We start from the raw sequence: 18,774 nt of genomic DNA, 5'->3' as shown, positions 1-18,774 counted from the left end.
CAGTAGCTTCCTACCAGCGTGCAGATCCGCCCCTACGCACTGTACGCCCTGACGTAGCTGATTTACGGAAAAAAAATGTAAAATCACACAGAACGACTATGTCTAATTTATTTTGTAATAAATAATGTAGGCCTACGGCATGCCTTGACAATATATCTGAGGTTCTGTATAATTGCTTGACTCACTATATTTTTATTTTTTATATTCCATAACCTGCCCATAAACCTTGTTTTTCTTCAATTCTTCAACGTCCTGCCCTAATATTGGCTGTGATGATTTTTCTTAAATAATATATAGGCCTAGGCCTATTTTTGCCATTTTATTCCAAAAGTCTAACTGTCATTTCCATCACACAACAACATTTGTGTTTTCAAGCAAAAATACCTTAACATCTGTTCCAAATGCATTTTATTAAATAGTACCCTACACATAGCCTATATACAAGGATACAAGGATACAAGGAAGTTTGGGGGGGGGGGGGGGGGGGGTTAGTAGATTAAGTGGCAAGGGCTGCATAAGAAAGGTGGGGGAGGATGGGATTGGGGGGGGGGCACCACTGTCACATGTGGTGAATAAAAAGAAAAAAAAATAATGGAGCTCTATAGTGTGCGGACTTTTTTGTCATTTTATCGTCGCTTTTTGAGTCCAGCACCTACTTTTCAACATTCAGATGTGCGCACCCTCTTCTATATTTCAAGGGGCTAACCCAACTGCCAGGGTCTGAATACTTATGTAAATGGAATATTTCAGACTTTTTTTTTTTTATAAATTTAAAAAACACTCCAAACACCTGATTTTTTGTGGAGTGTTGGAGTATTGTGTGTAGATTGATGAGAAAAAAAAAACTAATTTAATCCATTTCAAGATGAGTCTGAAATATAACAAAATGCGGAAAACTTGAAAGGGTCAGAATACTTTCCGGAGCCGTTTGGAATGACGCCCAATAAACATAGGCCTACTCTCATTTCATCTTTACCTGGAACTTTCTTCCTTGTATTACCCCCTAGTATGGAATATGGAAGTAACCATCCATGTAACCCCCTGTGGAGTGGCTGTTACTTATTCCAGGGTAATGGTTACTATACAGACCTACAACAATGATCCCAGGATTCTGTTTAGTAGGCTACAGGCGGAAATGACAGTGAACCCAAGGGACAAGGCTTCATCTTATGAATAATATAAGAAAATGTGAATAAATATGGCAATATACAATATATATGATTGAAATTGAAACTTTTTACACTGGGGTCATAGAGAGCATACTGACGCAGTGTATCACTGTGTGGTATGCCAACAGCACTGAAAAAGACCACAACGCCTTGCAGAGAGTGTGTGCTCAGCCGAGCGCATCTCTAGGACTTCTCTTCCCTCCCAGCATGATATATACATCAGCCGTTGCTAGAACAGAGCCACTAAAATCATAAAGGACTCCCAGTAACTGTCTGTTCAGTTTGTTGAAGTCAGGCAAGCGCTTCTGCAGTTTAAAGGCCACAACTGATACACTAAGGAAAAGCTATTTCCCTCAGGCCATTAGACTCCTCAACATGGACATGCCAACTCTTATGAACACCATGGACTCCATCCCATTTTAATAACATTATTATTATTATTATTATTATTATTATTATTATTGTCACTTTATTATTATTTGAATTATTTATTATTAACTTCTGCTTTTAATCTTATCTGTTTACTTAGATTATTTCTACTTTACACAGTCATGAAGCTAACCAGACTTACATTTTTACTGCTTGTTATATACTAATATAACTATGTATGTGATGAATAAATCTCTCTGAATCTGAATATCTGAAATAGACAGTTAGATTGTTCAGAACAGTGACGTTCATTTTCATACAAGCGCAGACAGTTTATGATGAGCTATGTCATAATGGCCATAATGCATTTCTTTGACGTCATCGTTACACTTTGTTTTAGCCTAATAAAATCAGATGAGGCTATTGTCCCATACGAGAGATAATCAGTCAAGAGAAAATCTAGTTTTCGTGATGAGACTATACTTCATTTTGAATAGACTAATACACATCTAGGCTAATTTCAGTTGATGTAAATTTCAGACAATTCTCGAAAAACGTAATAATCTGAAGATCAAATTTGTTAAACGTCTAATAGATAGTCTACAGTAGCCTACATTTATCTTGATTTTGCATTTAGAATAGACTGTTTCACAACATCTAACGTTAAATTGAAACAAAGCCTATAGGCTACTTTTTCAAACTAAGTGGGAGTTCTTAACTGAGGCAGCATCAGTTCATTTCTTTATTTTACCAGACAGTTAGGCCTACACTGGGCTTCTATCTTTCAAAGGTATCACCATGAAAGACAGAGGAAAGCAAGGTAAGGACGCACCGGAGACCATTTATCCAGGCGCGCGCAAGGATTGGTGGCCTCGTGAGTGGGAGCCGAGGTCCCGTTTCCCGCAGGTGGTGCAGCAGGACAGCTTCCCTGCAGCACATAGTCGTGTGAGGCCCAAACAAAACGAGCCCACATCCTTCCCGAGGCTTCACACAAACGACCCGGCACCTGACTCCCTGACCTTCACCGCGCCCAGGCTCCTCCCGAGGCTGCACACCACAAACTACCTGACATCCGCTGTGCCTCCCAGAGATCTCCCACTCGAACCATTGCCTCCTGCAGACATGAGGCCCAAAGAGCCTAGCAGACCCAAGCGCCCGAAAAGGGGGAGGCGCCGCAAACGTGAGGCAGTCCCTGCAGAAGAGCCGTCCCGAATCGTTCCCCTGGTACCGGTTCCACCACCACAGCCCCCAGCAGTACCTACCGACGTAGGAAGACGCCTACGACGTCTAGCAAGGGACAATCGTGACACCTATGCTATCGGGCATCAATCCGGGCACACAAAGAGCACAAAACCCTTCTAGGATGATAGAATGTGTGTCAGTGGGGACTTTGGTTTAGACAGGTAGGCCTACATAGTTAACCGAGTCAGTGTCCATTAACAGGCTTGGCTGCCACAGACACGTTTCACGTTTTAGTGTTCTGTGCTCTTCTCTTACAGCAGAGGGGTCAATTTGTCTACTTCCGGCCCCGTTTTCTCAGCATCAACTGGACACACACAAACATGTCACTACTTACAGTGCACCAGCACAATGATATGAAGAAGGACCCACGATAATAACAGGAAAAGAGGTGGCACATTTTGGTTTTCACATAAGATGCCACATCACCGACAGTATGCCAGCTACAGTATGTGCCCATACTGCTCAGACAACACTACACCTCCAGGATAACAACAGAAATGTGTGTCAGTGGGGACTTGGGTTTGGACAGGTAGGTAGTTAACTGAGTAAGTGTCCATTTAACATGCATTGCTGCCACAACACACAGCATAATGTGTAATAATTTATATTCTCTGCTTCTATTTTACAGTTGAGGAATCCATCTATCTACTTCCAGTCCCCATGTACTCACCACCAACTGGACACACAGGTATGCCCAACATCACAAAATATCAGGGCATAAGGATTCCAGCGGGGCATTATAAGCGCTGGAACTTTTTGCCTAAATAACTATTATCAGCTTTTTGCCTAAATAACCACATCAGGACCAAGTGTGTACTGGACCACTAATAAATGCACTGGCGCAGTGTAATGTCTGTACTGTATTTGTCTTTTACAGCCTAGGTTCCATGTCTGCTTCCACTCCCAATTCATCAACTGGACGCACATGAGAATAGTCTCAGTACAAAAATAAGGTTCTAAATAATGAAGAGGACATCTCTTTCAGACAGGATTTCAAATGTTCCTTTTGTATAGAACAGTAAAATTACATTTTTCACTAATTCTGCAATAAAATAAAAATGTTTACAGTATATTTGTTCGGGTCTATTGTGATGTAGGCTATAACAAAAACTAAAATAATCAAGAAAAGGGTGAGATTAATGCCCTAGTAAGCTTTCCTATTATCTTCTGTGTAGCCTACAGAAAAAAGAACAGCACTCCTGACAGTTACCTAAATACCAAGGTCTCATTTATGTTTACCGGTACCTAAATTACATCTTAATGCTGTTTAGATTCCATTCAAAGCCTTTGTGTACTTTGCTGGTACAGGCAAACCGATTAACAGAGAAGCTCAGGCAGAAGTGAGGACCCAGAGGCAGGGGCTGTCTGTGGCCCACATACTGTAGATGGGAAGTAACCTTGGTGCCACACTGTTCCATTGCTTATTTTGACCAAACCCGCCTGAGATTAAAGCTGCAGTTCAAAGTCTCCCCTTGTACTGTAAAGTACATACAAAAAAAAATATTCATATAACAGTACACATGATGTTATACAATAGCATGACATTAATGTTATTGATATGTCAATGAAATGATGATGTAGACCTAATGGTGCTAACCTATCAACTTATTTTTGGCGAACAATGAGCCAAATTATATAAGACAAAGAAAGCAAATAAAGTTATAACAAATTCATATGATACAGCCTTAGGAAAACACAAGTATGTGGTTCAATGTGGTGTCTGTACCTGTACCACTACCACATACACAGGGATCATTAGATACTGGGCTACAAGTTTGACAATATAACAGGGTATATAACAGCATGAACATCAATAGTGTCGATGGTTGTGTCTGAGGTTGTCAAAGCAGCAGAGGAATGTCAGTGGCTAAAATGCCAAACTACAAAGTGTAGAATGGCCAATAAAGATAACGACTTCACTCTTTATACACCTTTATTTTTGTTTAGCACACAAAATCTCGCAATGAACGTAATGAACAGCAAGTTTGCATGTAGTCCACTACATTCATGAAACTGCTTGCTTAATACACTGGCCAGGTACAAAAGTGTAATGACTATAAATTCAGATGTCTACTATTTAAAATAATGCATGTTATGCATAATCTATGTTCAAACAATATACATTTTGCTGCCTTTAAGTCCAGTTGGAGATAAAATCATATTACTGGTTTGCTACAAAACTATAAATGTCTTTCTTAGATAATGTTCCCTTACAATAATGAATGCGTAGCCGGATAAACATTGCAGTGCATTCTGTGTTCCTCCAGAGTGTATTTCTTCGAGGTTTACTTTGTAAAACCGGGCAGCAGTGATTGCACCTTTGTGAAATGAATTTTTGCTTTTACATAAATACATTGATTTGTACTGAGATGTTTGTTAATGCAAGACAGACAATGAAATGAACTCTACATAACATGCAGCCTATGACTGATACAAGACACAACCCTCCATGTTCAGAGGCAATGGAAGAAGTGGTCTCATATGCATTGAACTAGGAATTATCATTGATTACAGGGTGATAGAGCTAAGAGAGAACATGAGAATATGACTAAAGGACTCTAGAGCTTCAGTATACAATTAAAGCCAGTGTTTCTTTTATTATTATTATTATTATTTATATCTATCGGGGACAACTAGCAACCCGTTTTCATTGTTATTTTTCCTTTTCTTGGATTCATTTACATTGTGAACATGTTGTGTAACTCCACTGAGATGACATATGACGTATTTGCTTGGAGCTGTACATACAATTTGCTGTGGTATGAAAAGCACTTATTTGTGATGGAGTGAAATGAATGGATACCTTACTGATGTCATCACACTAACCACCTCGGTGGGACTTAGGCACTTAGGAAATAGGCATTGCTTGGTTAGGATGGAGGTTTAGTTGGTGTGGGATCTGAGGCAGTTGAGTTTGGAGAGCTTCCAGATGCCGGTGGATTGGGGAACACCATTTCATAGGTAGGGGGATCATACCCAGGGTCAGCAGACGGCAAACTGGGGGATGATAAGAACGAAGGTGCAGCAGGCCCTGGATACTGCTGCGGGGCACTTGGGTTGGACAGAAAATCATGGCCAGCTGCCCCAGGAAAGTACTGCGGTGCACTTGGAGATGAAAGAAAATCGGATGTAGGTAGCGTAGGGTACAAAGGTGGTGCACTTGGCGCTGGATGTGTCACCTGGTCATACTGTGGTGGGGGCAGTTGGTCGGTTACGTTTGGTTGCATTGGTAGAGAAACAGCTGGGACTGGATATGCTGCTGCTCCTGCTTGGTTGAAGAATGGAGGCGGTTGCATGCCTGGATTGGCTGCTATCGGGTTTGCTGGTGGAGGACCTGGATGGGGATAGCGCACTGGTTCTGGTGGGTACAAATAATGTGGAGGTCCAGCAGCTCCTGGTTGAGGAGGCTGGCCAAAGGGTACTGGCCCTCCTGACATCCAAGGACCATGTCTGTGCACCGGCAGAATAACCACAGGGAATTTGATCTCTGGGTCTGAACCATATGGAACATCAATGTAGACCTGTAAAAAGGTGGCAGTGGTTCAACTACAACATTCTCGGAGCAGCTTCAGACTGTATTCTCTCTGACAGACAACAACTTCACTCAATTTGAAACGCTACCTGTAAACACGTTTGGGCTAGTATCCCATACATGGATTAAGACTAGTCCTAGACTAAAAGCTTGTTGCCAATGTTGCTCTTTATAAAAGCTCACTTTTAGTCTAGGATTAAGCAACATCTTTACCCAGGAAACCAGCCCTTTATGTACAAAAAGGATAAACACTGTCTCTCACAGTTATCAAGGGACCCCATCTCTATTCAAAGTAATGGGGAAGTTAGGGTACCTTTAATTTGTATTCTAGTCGGAGGACCTTGCAGAACAAAATGGTTGGGGGAAGGGACGTGGGAATCATCAACTCCTGGGTGACGGTTTGATGATCTTTAGATGGGATTGGAGACCCCTCCTCTTTGAATATAGTGCCTCGTTCTATTTTGGTTGATGAATGTGCAATGTATGTGATTTTCTTGTCAAGTTTGTACTTAGGTTTGAGATTACGGGATGAAGAGTTATCAATCTCTGCTTGAACGACAAGCATTTCTCCTAAAAGAGGGAAAAAATAAAATTACACAATTTACATTGAAATATGTTATCTTCAGTTTAGGGACTGTTCGTTATTTATTTAAGGGGCTACCGGAGGAGTTTTGGGAGCGTTAGTCAAAAAAGACGTGACACTCCCTTGCCAGCAAGAAATTTTTCTATGACCCTCCAAAGTGATTGAGAAAAAACGCACGACCCTCCCCAACAATTTATTGATGCCTTCTGTACTGGGTCAATTTGGGAGCTTGCATGCTACCACTCCTTCCTTGAAATGCCTTAAAAAGGCTGTCGTTTGCACAATTTCACAAATATTCACCGGGACGAAACATACCTGTCAACTTTTTTTTACGGGTTTATCACATATTTTAACTTTTTTCCCGCTGTCTTAGGAGGAGCTGCAGGGCCGTCACAAGGGGGTGCGAGGCCCTGTGCGAACTTAACAGGTGCGAGGCCCTTTTCACTTATACGTGCATGAAATCATGCGATAGCCTACTTTACACGTAGCCTATTGTCGGTGCATTTTAATAGTAGGCTAATAGCCTACACCAGCTTGGGAAATTGTATAGCCTATAACATTAGCTGAGTCACATATTTGGCCATAAGCCATTTATTACATCACAAAACCAAACTAGTGTAGCCTAACAAAGGCGAACTGTGCTGCACGCTATTTGTCAATGAGCAGAAACACACACGACATTCAAACTATTGATAAGATGTGCACTATAGTCTGTAACATTGGGCTAACATTGGACAAATAAATGACATTGACTCGCCATATCCTGACTCAGAAACATTTTCTTGCGTACTGTTGCATCGTGAATGTTACCACTAGGGGGTCCAGTGAGTCAGGTCAGAGAGTGATCTACAGCAGTGTTTCCCAAACTTTTTTTTATGGGGACCCACTTTTTAAAAATGACAGACCATCGCGACCCATTTCACTTCAGATCTAACATGCAACCTGCATGCAACCATATTGTTGTTTAGGCCACAGGTTCTCAAACTTTTCTTAGGGGTATTCTTGCATGCTACGCAGTTGTCACTCTTCAGCATAGTGGCTGTTCCTGTATTTCTAAAGAGTGATGTTGTAGGCTACGTTGCGTTGCAGTGACTGTGGTAAACAAACTATATTTTAATGGAAAACTAATAGCTTTCCTGGCTAAATGGTAAAAGTTAGGCCTATTAGACCAGGGGTCCCCAACCTTTTATGTACCATGGACCGGTTTGTTTCCAATTGTTTTTTTCACGGACCGGCGGGGGTGGGGGGGGGGGGTCGGGGGTTCCATGTTCCATATGCGTTGTGCATGCGCATTACTTGAAAAGAACTAGCTCCAGTTATGTATGAACAGTGAAGGTAACGATCTCTTAAACATGTGAAAAACATGAACTTGAAGAAGTGAAAATTGAACAATATGAACTATGAATATTGAACAACTTGAAGCTACATCTATAAGTGTGAACATGCTTAACAAAATATGGGAACAAAACATGGGAACTAAACGTGCATTACGAATATAATCAGTGGGAGCCCTGTGCTTGTTTCCCTGCAACAAGAAGGTTCCATCTGGGGGTGATGGAAGACAGTGACACCCTTAGTGTGTTTGAAATGTCCAGTCGATTGCGCAATTTGGTCTTAGTTGCAGTCATTGCCGAAAACCCGGCCTCGCATAGATACGTGGTGGGAAATGGTAGCAACATTTTCAGCGCTTTTACGGCTATCTCGGGATATTCTGCTTTGGTTTTGATCCAAAAACCCGCCAGAGAGGTTTCCTTATACACACACTCTTAAGACCACCGTCATTTGCAATTTCGATCAACTGCTCTTCCTCCTGCGCTGACAAGTTAGGACTATTCAATATTGACAAATGGGTTGCGGACCCACTCATTGGTTTGCCGTGGATCTTTGGAGGATGGGAAGTAACGCTCAAACTCATTTGAAAGCGCAACAAGGTGATCGCGCACCAGCTGCGAGAGAAAGGGCTCTGCCTCAGTCTCTCCCAAAACCCCCACTACTGTTTGGAACAAATACTCCCCGGGCCACTCGTCGTCCCCACAAATCAAGCTTGGCTTTAAATTCAGCGACTTTATCTGCCAGTTTAAAGACAGTCGTCATTCTCCCCTGGAGTGACAGGTTGAGGTGTGAGATATGTCACACAGGTAAGCGAGTTTTGACACCCAGTCCTCATCACTAAAATGTGCAGCTAACGGTTACTTTTTTTCTGTAAGAAATCTCTGCAGCGGCTCTCGCAACTCAAACACTCTGGCCAGTGACCTGCTAAAGATGCTTGTTTTTTGTTGCTCATTCTAGCAGTTTAGCTAACTCCGTGTGACACTACCGTTCGCTAAGAAGGTGAAGTGAGCTGACCTGAAGCTGCGCAGCGCTGAAGGCAATATGTAAAAGTGTTGAAGGCGGGACAGACAGACGTAAGAAAATAGACCTTGCAAAATGCAAACATGCGTGCAATCAAAAAACTGCATATAGGCCTATGTCATGTAAAAACGTGACATTATTGCGAATTAAATTTAATTTAGTTTGCATGCATTTTTTTTTAAACTCATGTCGTAGGCTACGGCCCGGTTAGCCCGGTGGTTGGGGACCGCTGTATTAGACAACATAAATTGTGCTGACCACCCAAATAAAATCTCCTGCGACGACCCAGTCATTGGGAAACACTGATCTATAGGATGCTAGAAAGTGATGTAGAGTATGCCTGAAGTTGGAAGGAATAAACACATTTAAGTTAACCGTGAAGCCTAGTCACTTTATTACATTGGCGACGAGGATAAACTCAGTAGAGGATTACGATGGCCACCTATGGAAAACTTGGTGAGTTTGACTCAGGAGGCGGATGACTAGCAGCAGTATGTTGAACGGCTGGATTTCTACTTCGCGGCTAATGAAATCACGGATGCAGGACAAAAGTGGGCCATATTCCTGAGTGCATGTGGAGGAAAGACATATGCCATTCTGCGGAATTTGTGTCAGCCGGGTAAGCCGGGAGATAGCTCCCTGACAAACTTATTGATGCTTTTGAGCTCGCACAAAGCGCAGCATCATTGTAGAACGTTTTAAGTTTCATTAAAAAGTCAGACAACAAGGCCAGTCAGTCGCAGCCTTTGTAGCTGAACTGAGGAGACTCACAGAACACTGTGCATTTGGAACATCACTCAATGACATGCTTAGGGATAGACTGGTGTGTGGCATAAACAACGACCACATTCAACGCCGTCTGTTAGCAGAACCGGATGATAAACTGACTTTAGCGACAGCTATGGAAACAGCGATGAAACAGCGATGAAAGATGTAGCTAAGTTGCAGCAGCCTGGAACGGAGGGGCCTGTTCACAAACTACAGCCTGTGGCCTCAACTCAAGTCAGAAACCGTTTGCTGCAGGGTGTTTTAGATGTGGCGGAACTCACGGGCCTGCAGACTGCCGTTTTGTAGACGCAGTTTGTCACAACTGCCAGAAAAAAGGACATTTGGCGAGAAAATGCAGGCAGCCCAGACAGAACAGAGGGAACACACGGGGTGCAGCCAACATGCTGGAGAAGGTGCAGGCGTGCACCTATGAGGAAACATATAGGCAGATGGGGGGAGGAAAACTTCATCCTGCTAAAATAAACCTCTACACTTACACCAGAGACAGAGTAGATGTGTTAAGCAAGATGTATGTACAGGTCAACTACAAGGGAGGGGCAGATAAAGCCATTACTGGTGGTTAGAGGGCAGGGTCCAAACCTGATGGGCAGAGATTGGCTCAAGGCGATTAGACTAGATTGGACAGCCATTTTCCAACTGCAAGTAAGTCAGCAGCAGGAGTTAAATGCTCCACTCTCACAACATGGGGAAGTGTTTAAAAGTGAGCTGGGCACGTTAGTGGGTGCTACTGCTAAGATCTACGTAGACCCAGAGGCCAAGCCTCGGTACTTTAAAGCTAGGCCCTTGCCATATGCACTAAAGGAGAAGGTTGAAACAGAGTTAACCTGATTACAGAGAGAAGGCATCATAGAGCCTGTGAGTTTCGGAGTGGGCAGCCCCAATAGTTCCCATAGTAAAACTAGACAAAACCATAAGAATATGCGGGGACTACAAAGTCACAGTGAATCCAGTGTCCAGGTTAGACAACTACCCAATTCCGAAGACAGAGGACTTGTTGGCGGTGCTGGGAGGGGGCCAGAGGATCACAAAACTAGACATGTCTCAGGCTTACCAGCAACTTCTATTGGATGAAAATTCCAAAAGATTCACAACAATAAACACACATCGTGGACTCTACCAGTACACCAGGACTCAGGCATTTTTCAGCGCACTATGGATAACTTAATACAAGGACTTTCTCAAGTAGTGGTAAGAGTAGACGAAATCCTGGTGACTGGGGACGATGATGCCAGTCACCTGCAGAACTTAGGGACAGTACTGGAAAGACTGACAGCAGCAGGACTCCGTCTCAGGAGAGACAAATGTCTGTTCATGGCAAGTTGTGTATCTGGGGTACAGAATTAACCACAAAGGGATTCAACCAGTGGCTGACAAAGTTCAAGCAATTGCAAACGCTCTTCCACCAACAAACCCAACACAGCTGAAGTCCTTCTTGGGAATGCTTAATTATTATCACCGATTCTTGCCAAATGTGTCCACCGTGCTTGAGCCTCTACATGAACGCCTGAGAAAAGAAACACCATGGAAATGGAAAAAATGTCAAAGTCAGGCATTCGCGGCAGCAAAAGCGTGTCTCCAGTCAGAGCAACTGCTGGTGCATTTTGATGACACTAAACCCCTCTACCTGTCCTGTGACGCATCACCATATGGTGTGGGAGCAGTTTTATCCCACAGGTTTCCAAACGGCACAGACAGACCCATAGGATACATGTCACGGTCACTGTCATCAGCAGAACGGGGGTATTCTCAGTTGGAGAAGGAGGCTCTAGCGATAATTTTCGGCCTAAAGAAATTCCACCAGTACCTGTTTGGAAAGCACTGTACCATTATCACAGACCACAAGCCGTTGCTTGGCCTATTGGGTGAAAACAAGGGCATCCCGCAACTGGCGGCTATAGGAATGCAGATGCTCTGAGCAGGCTTCCGCTGCCAAGCACACCCATGGTCACACACAGAGAAGGGGAGGTGGTGATGCTCCTGAAACACATAAATGGCACACCGCTGCAAGTCAAGCAGATTCGGGACTGGACTCGGAGAGACCATGTACTGTCCAGAATACAGCACTGGCTCATGCAAAGCTCTTGGCCTAATGTGTGCACAGACCCTAAAATGCAGCACTATGTGAGACGACAACATGAACTCAGCGTGGAGGATGGGTGCATACTGTGGGGGAGCAGAGTGGTAATACCACCTCAAGGGAGACAGACCATGATTGAAGAGTTGCATGAAGCCCATCCAGGAGTTTCTAGGATGAAAGCATTGGCCCACAGCTATGTGTGGTGGCCGAACATGGACACAGATCTGGAGACAGCAGTGCGCAGATGTCATGCGTGTCAGTCCAACCAAGCCACCCCAGCATCAGCACCGTTACATCCGTGGGAGTGGCCTAACCAACCATGGATGAGGCTGCATCTGGATTTTTGTGGGCCAGTGTTAAATAGTAGTGAAAAATGTTTCTGATTGTCATTGATGCCTACTCTAAGTGGATTGAGGCCCACTCAATGCAGACCATAACGTCAGCCTCGACCATAGAAAAGTTGAGGACCATCTTCGTCACCCATGGAATTCCAGCTGTTGTGGTCAGCGATAATGGGCCAAGCATGGTCAGTGCTGAGTTCAAACAATTCCTACAGAAAAACGGCATAAAACACATAACTAAAGCACCTTACCACCCGTCCTCAAATGGCTGTGCAGAGGGTGCTGTGCGCGTGTTCAAGGGCGGAATTAAGAAGATGGGGGAGGGGAGTGTGGAGACCAAGCTATCCAGATTCTTGTTTAAGTATCGATCAACCCCTCAGACCAGTGGCTGACAAAGTTCAAGCAATTACAAACGCTCCTCCACCAACGAACCCAACACAGCTGAAGTCCTTCTTGGGTTAGTGAGTCACACCTGCTGAGCTCCTCATGAACCGGAGAATCAGGACTCCAGAAAAGTGGATTCTGGCAATGCTCATAGAGAGGACGGGACCAGTATCACGAAAGGTGAAAACACAGGATGGTAAGCTGGTAAGACGAAATCAGGATCAAATTTGTCCACGGTATGATCAGAAACTGACTGAGGCCACCAGTCTCCAAGAAGAAAGTTTACCAGTGGATCCGACGGCCCACCTCTGGCAGAGCATCGGGCACCAGAGACTGTTGAGCAAGCACCTCCTGAACAGTGTCTGGAGGAGGGTGTGCGTCATCAAATGAGAGTTAGGAAGGCACCTACTTATCTCAAGGATTATGTCCTTTCAGGGGCAGAATAAACCCTGTAGGTGCCTCGAGGAGGGTAGTCAGCCCCTACCTCGTAGTTAGAGTTTGTTGTTCATTGAAAAAAAAAAAAAAGAAGTGTCTTTGTGGACTATGGGGGGAGGGAATGTTCAATGTTGCATCGTGAATGTTAGGCAGTCAGAACCACTAGGGGGTCCAGTGAGTCAGGTCAGAGAGTGATCTACAGGATGCTAGAGTGATGTAGAGTATGCCTTAAGTTGGAAGGAATAAACACATTTAAAGCCCCCCTGTGTAACGTTTTCAGTTGTTTGTTAACTAAATCAACATTTACCATTCATAAATGTGGCCTCATTCATGTTTAATTATGACCGCCACCAATTCGAAGCATACCTATTGGCTTAGAAATCCTCATTTAAATCTACATAGCACAGGGGCGACTAGCCGTGTACATGCGCCATGTTAAAATACCGGTGGCCAGCAAGGGACATACCATGCGAATACAGCTCAGTCTTTGGCGTCTGGATTCATAGAAAAACATTAGCTTGGATTCATCTGCAGAATTTCCCTACATTTAGCAATGTAAGTTACGAGCCCATTTTCTACAAGTCATATCTTCCTAACAGTCCGACATTGACATTGTATTTTCCAACGAAATAAATAAAGAGAACTAACTTTGTTCATGATCTGTCACCAACTCACTTGATCTCTAGTTTCTAGACCCAGAGACAGTTGACAACCTAACCTAACATAGTTATGCTAGGACTAATAGACCACAAAGTTGCTGAACGTGTTATTTCAGTTTAGTTTGCAACAATATAGTTTAACCAAAGTCCTTAGCTGCGGTAGCCTACTACCTAGCCGTTCCCATTCACTTTCCGTTCACTGTGCTAACGATAGCTAGCTAGCTCGGTCCGAAAGAGTTGCATTGGCATTGCACACAAGCAATGGCAATAAAATAGTACACAACATGTTATGAATATGTTGTTATTGCTTATTCAAGCGTAACTCTCGCCAAAATGCATCCTAGGGTGTTTTTGTCAATATACCCGAGTCAAACTTTCGTGAATGGGAGTCGTATAGCCTACTATTTTGATGTGTCAAAATCGCTATTTTAAAACACTAAGAAGGCTCAACACAACGTGAAACTTTAATCGAAGTATCATCAGTGTCTCTACACATGAACTTGAGCATTGAGAACATTGTTAGTGTACACATAGTTTACTAAAAAAAAGGTTTTGGACAACTCACTCCTTGACTGATGGCAGCGAGCACAAAACCCAAGTGAGTTGTTCAAAACCTTTCTTTTAGTGAACACTGTGTACACGAACAATGTTCTCAATGCTCGAGTTCATGTGTAGAGACACTGATGATACTTCGATCGAAGTTTCATGCTGTGTCGAGCCTTTTCAGTGTTTTAAAAATAGCGATTTTGACGCGATCATGTATCAAAAAAATAGTTCCCATTCAAAACTCCACAACACGGACAAGCTTGAAAGTGGCGCTTCAGACATAATTATGCTTTTAAACGAACGTTTGACTCGTGTACATTCACAATACACCCTAGGGTGCATTTTGGCGAGAGTTACGCTTTCAGAGAGAAGTTTATGCTTCAACGTGCTAGGACTCCAGAACTAGTGTCAGTTTTGATGTGTGACGGCTCCCGTAGTTCTAAACGAGGCAGCGCTTGAGAGGTTGGTTGCTATATAACTCCTAACCACTAGATGGGAGAATTTCTTACACAGGGGGGCTTTAAGTTAACCGTGAAGCCTAGTCACTTTATTACACGTACCTTGCCGCAAACTCAGCAAAACTCAGTCTTTTTCAATTCATAGAAGGGCGAGCTCACTAGTCTCTCCTGTGACATGGAGGTGCGCAAATAGTTTTTAATAGCCTATTCAACTTCGAAAAGCTTCGTTCACCTGATGCCAGTCACTGATCGCAATTTCAAAGATCGGGAAGGTTTGTTCAATCTTTTTACGTTTTAAATGCAGTAGCCTATCTGTCTCCTTTGGAATTATATCTTGAGCCTATTATGAGGTCCCGTGCGTTACGTCCTGGGATTCAGACGTGGTGGGTGGTTATGAGGAGCAATATGAGAGAGAAATTTGATGATCATTGATAGTTGTTTTGGGACGTTAAGCCTCGTTAAGCTTTAGGCTATAATAGACGTGAATGAAGAATACTTGCCATCTTTGGCCAGGTGCGAGGGCCATCAGACGCGAGGCCCTGGGCAATGGCCCAAATTTTGCTGTTTTCATGAATACAAACGTTGGGTGACCCTCCCTCAACAAAGAATAAAAAGATATGACCCTCCCCTATTTTCATCCGGTGGTCCATTCCATAAATACTGAACAGTCCCTTAGCAACTGCACATCATTGTATAGACAAAACAAATGTTTCTTTACCTGGCACGTATCCTGTCTTTTCAAGCTGAGCTTTAAAAGAAAGGCTACCAGAGGAGAATATATTCATCTTTTTGTCTTTTTCTCCGAACTGGGGTGACTGCACATAAAGACAAGAGCATAGAAGTGAGAGTACAAAGTTTACCCACAAGAGAGCACTGTAGAGCAGACAACAATTTTTACATCCACGTTCAATTATTTAGCCAATTGTGCTGTGCAAAGCAATGGCTTAAATTCATGATGTATTATTATTATTATGCAATTAGCTTTACTATTATGTTCTCATCTGTTTGGGACACTCACCATTAGCTGAGCAGTGTCTCCATCTAACTTGGTTGCGAAGTTTATTTTGGCTGATGCTTTCTTTTTCACTTTCCAGGATCGCTTCATCTTTGCCTCGAGTTTGTATCTAATGTTGCCATGGTGTCCCTCAAAGGATGATGGAAAGTGCCTAGAAACCAAATTTATTTGAAAGAAAAGACAAATTAGACCATACCAGCAATTGGAAGGACTTGCACTGAATTGGACTTAATATATGTGAGTGGGGGTGAGTGATTAATAGACTGCTGCATTTTCAAAATCTGAAATATGAGTTGTTAGGGCTGCAACAATTAATTGATTACTGAATTAGTCAACTAATGGACAAAATGCATTTGAGAACATATTATTGACCTTTGGGAAACACTGATTAACATTGTTTCAGCATTTTCTTACATTCTATCAATTAACATCAGGAAAATAATTGACGGATTAATTAACTATGGAAATAATCATTAGTTGCAGCCCTGGTTGTTGTATATTGATATATATATATATATATATATATATATATATATATATATATATGCTTATAATCTTACCCTTCAGGAATCTGTAGGCAAAATGGATACACATGCGTCCCAGGGATCACTTTAGTATTCTCTGTTTAGCATGAAAACAAATATAACCTTTAGGCATGTTTTTAAGACAAAGGGGAGCCAATATACCTGCGTGAAATAAACTACATAAAACGTACGTTTTCCTTTCATCTACCAAAACGTTTAAAACAGCCTTGGTTCCTCTAATTCTCTTGTTACTTGTCATTCATCTGTACAATTTTCCAACATTCATAAGACCTATGGATTCATTATATTAAAACACATGGTTGTGTTTTAATATAATTAATCCAGAACTCGTTTCAGAATAACTTCAGGGCAATGGATAAATACTGACTAGGTTATTAACTAGCCTACATCACAGACTGTTTTCAGATTTGCTGTTTACAGATGCATGGCATCTATAGTCCTTTTGAATTTCCGAGCGTAATGTTAGAACACTGCATCCCAATACCCAAATAGTTAAGCCTACCAGATAAACATCTTCCCATTATTTGAAGTCAAGACAAGGGCAGAGAGTATGTTAACTGACATAGAAAGTTCATCTGAAATGGTGCAGCATACCTTCAGCGCGAGCTGGGTCGTGCAAACTTGTCGCTCTAGTCATGTAAAATTGGCCAAAATTTACATTTGTCTTCGGGCTGTGGGCGTAACTTAACACAGGCTACACGAGTCAATAAATAACTATCGAACGGATAGGCATGGGGTTACTCAACGTCTGTTTAGGCTACATTAAGAAAAAATCGTTAAGGAGTAGCCTACCGGATATTTACGACAATATTCCGTCCACGACAAAAAGGTAAGACATGACTGCAGTGGGCTTTGCTGGCCTTATTTCAGGCCCTCCCTCTCTTGGGTTACCAGAGTGCAGCACGATAGCCCACAACTCTTAAAGAGGTCTCAGGCACTGCTGCAATGCTACATCCGCAAGAAACACAAACACGACTTTAGCAGTTTGCTACAACTAGACAACCTTCAGTTACCTTACCAGCTTCCTCTGATATTAACATTTGTTTCAATTTGAAGTATCTCTCGTGAGCTGAATATGTTCGGTCGTCATCGCCGTGTCGTTCGGTCCAGCGGACGTCTGCGTCTCCTTTGACTTTAATGAACAAATATTCTATCTTGGCTTCCTTTCCTAACTGCAGAACCACACGTCCTTTAATACAATCACCACAGGTGAACGTGTTCTCTTCGTTTATGGCATCATAGCTCACTGAAAAATCTTTCACAGTTCCCGGCATTGTCAATCAGTGAAGAGAGGGACGTCCCAAAACGAACATAGCGTCCTCCGACTGTTTTCGTCGGTCTGTCAGTAGCCTACTTCAATGAGCTCCTAGCAAAGAGGCAATGCTTGTAGTAGCCAATAAGCACCCCGTCGTCTCCGCCCCCAAAGGCTGCACCTAAAAACTGCACACTGTAATGTAGCCCACAACCCCAGTAAAATAAGCTGTGCAATCATGGCAATCACCCACCCCGAATGCTTTCAATAGTTGAGGAACATTAACCTAGATGTTTCATAGGAGTCAGAACTGCAGCCTAGGCTATTTAAGAGCAAAATAATCAGCAATGTCACGTCAGTTACAAAATAAACATGCAAATTATTCTCAATCCCAAAAATGTTGAAGCAATTATTTTCACTTCATAGTTCAACTAACATTATCTTCACACACAAGCAGGAAGTTAGTTGATAAGCAGACAACTTTTGGCTTCAAATAGGCCTGGCCTATACTGATATGTCCATGTCAATGTAGCTTGCTTGCTCCAGCACATGATCATTTTTTTATTGGGGGCCAAGCAGGGAAGCTGCGAGGACCTCGTTGTGTTTCTACGTTTTCCTATTATTATGACCGCCGCGCAGTGAAGCGGCGGTCATATAGGTTTAGTCAGATTTTTTTTTTTTTCTTTTTTTTCCCGCATGTCCAAATTTCCGTCAAGGATTCCCGGGACACTGTAAGACCGGGGTACACGAAACTTGGTGGGCATGTAACCCCACATGGATAGCATGGAACCATCGGTCATGTAAACCCATTCCATATGCACACATGTGCATAAACAGATACACACGCACACACATACATTCACAGTAATCCTACAGTATGTATGACACATACTCACACAGTAGACATATATACGCATGCATGCACACACACAGGCACATAAACAGGCAAACACACACATGCACGCACACACACCCACACACACATAAACATAAACATGTACACGCACACATGCACACAATTCAAGA

General features: G+C 42.8%; 1 protein-coding gene and 1 long non-coding RNA gene across 6 annotated transcripts; one reads left to right on the top strand and one right to left on the bottom strand.

Moving 5' to 3' along the window:
• Positions 1-1,952: 1,952 nt before the first annotated feature.
• LOC121694146 lies at positions 1,953-4,043 on the top strand. The gene is made up of 4 exons (XR_006025678.1): positions 1,953-2,941; positions 3,038-3,309; positions 3,409-3,468; positions 3,658-4,043. It is a non-coding gene; the product is annotated as an uncharacterized LOC121694146 (long non-coding RNA).
• A 652-nt stretch (positions 4,044-4,695) lies between these two features.
• Positions 4,696-18,122, bottom strand: LOC121694133 (arrestin domain-containing protein 3-like). Of its 5 annotated transcripts, none has more exons than XM_042074107.1 (6): positions 17,515-18,122; positions 16,512-16,572; positions 15,955-16,102; positions 15,655-15,751; positions 6,626-6,882; positions 4,696-6,301 (listed from the first exon to the last, which is right to left on the bottom strand). In XM_042074107.1, the coding sequence occupies exons 1-6, from the start codon at positions 17,768-17,770 to the stop codon at positions 5,651-5,653; spliced, it is 1,470 nt and encodes a 489-aa protein (XP_041930041.1). In that variant the 5' UTR covers positions 17,771-18,122; the 3' UTR covers positions 4,696-5,650. The 5 variants fall into 5 exon arrangements, with proteins under 5 accessions (XP_041930041.1, XP_041930046.1, XP_041930044.1 ...); XM_042074112.1 differs by having other exon boundaries at positions 17,510-17,532; XM_042074110.1 differs by lacking the exon at positions 17,515-18,122 and adding an exon at positions 17,289-17,466.
• Positions 18,123-18,774: the final 652 nt, after the last annotated feature.

The sequence above is a fragment of the Alosa sapidissima genome, chromosome 20 (assembly GCF_018492685.1).
Source record: "Alosa sapidissima isolate fAloSap1 chromosome 20, fAloSap1.pri, whole genome shotgun sequence".
NCBI lineage: Eukaryota > Metazoa > Chordata > Actinopteri > Clupeiformes > Clupeidae > Alosa > Alosa sapidissima.
This window is presented reverse-complemented; position numbering and strand designations above follow the sequence as displayed.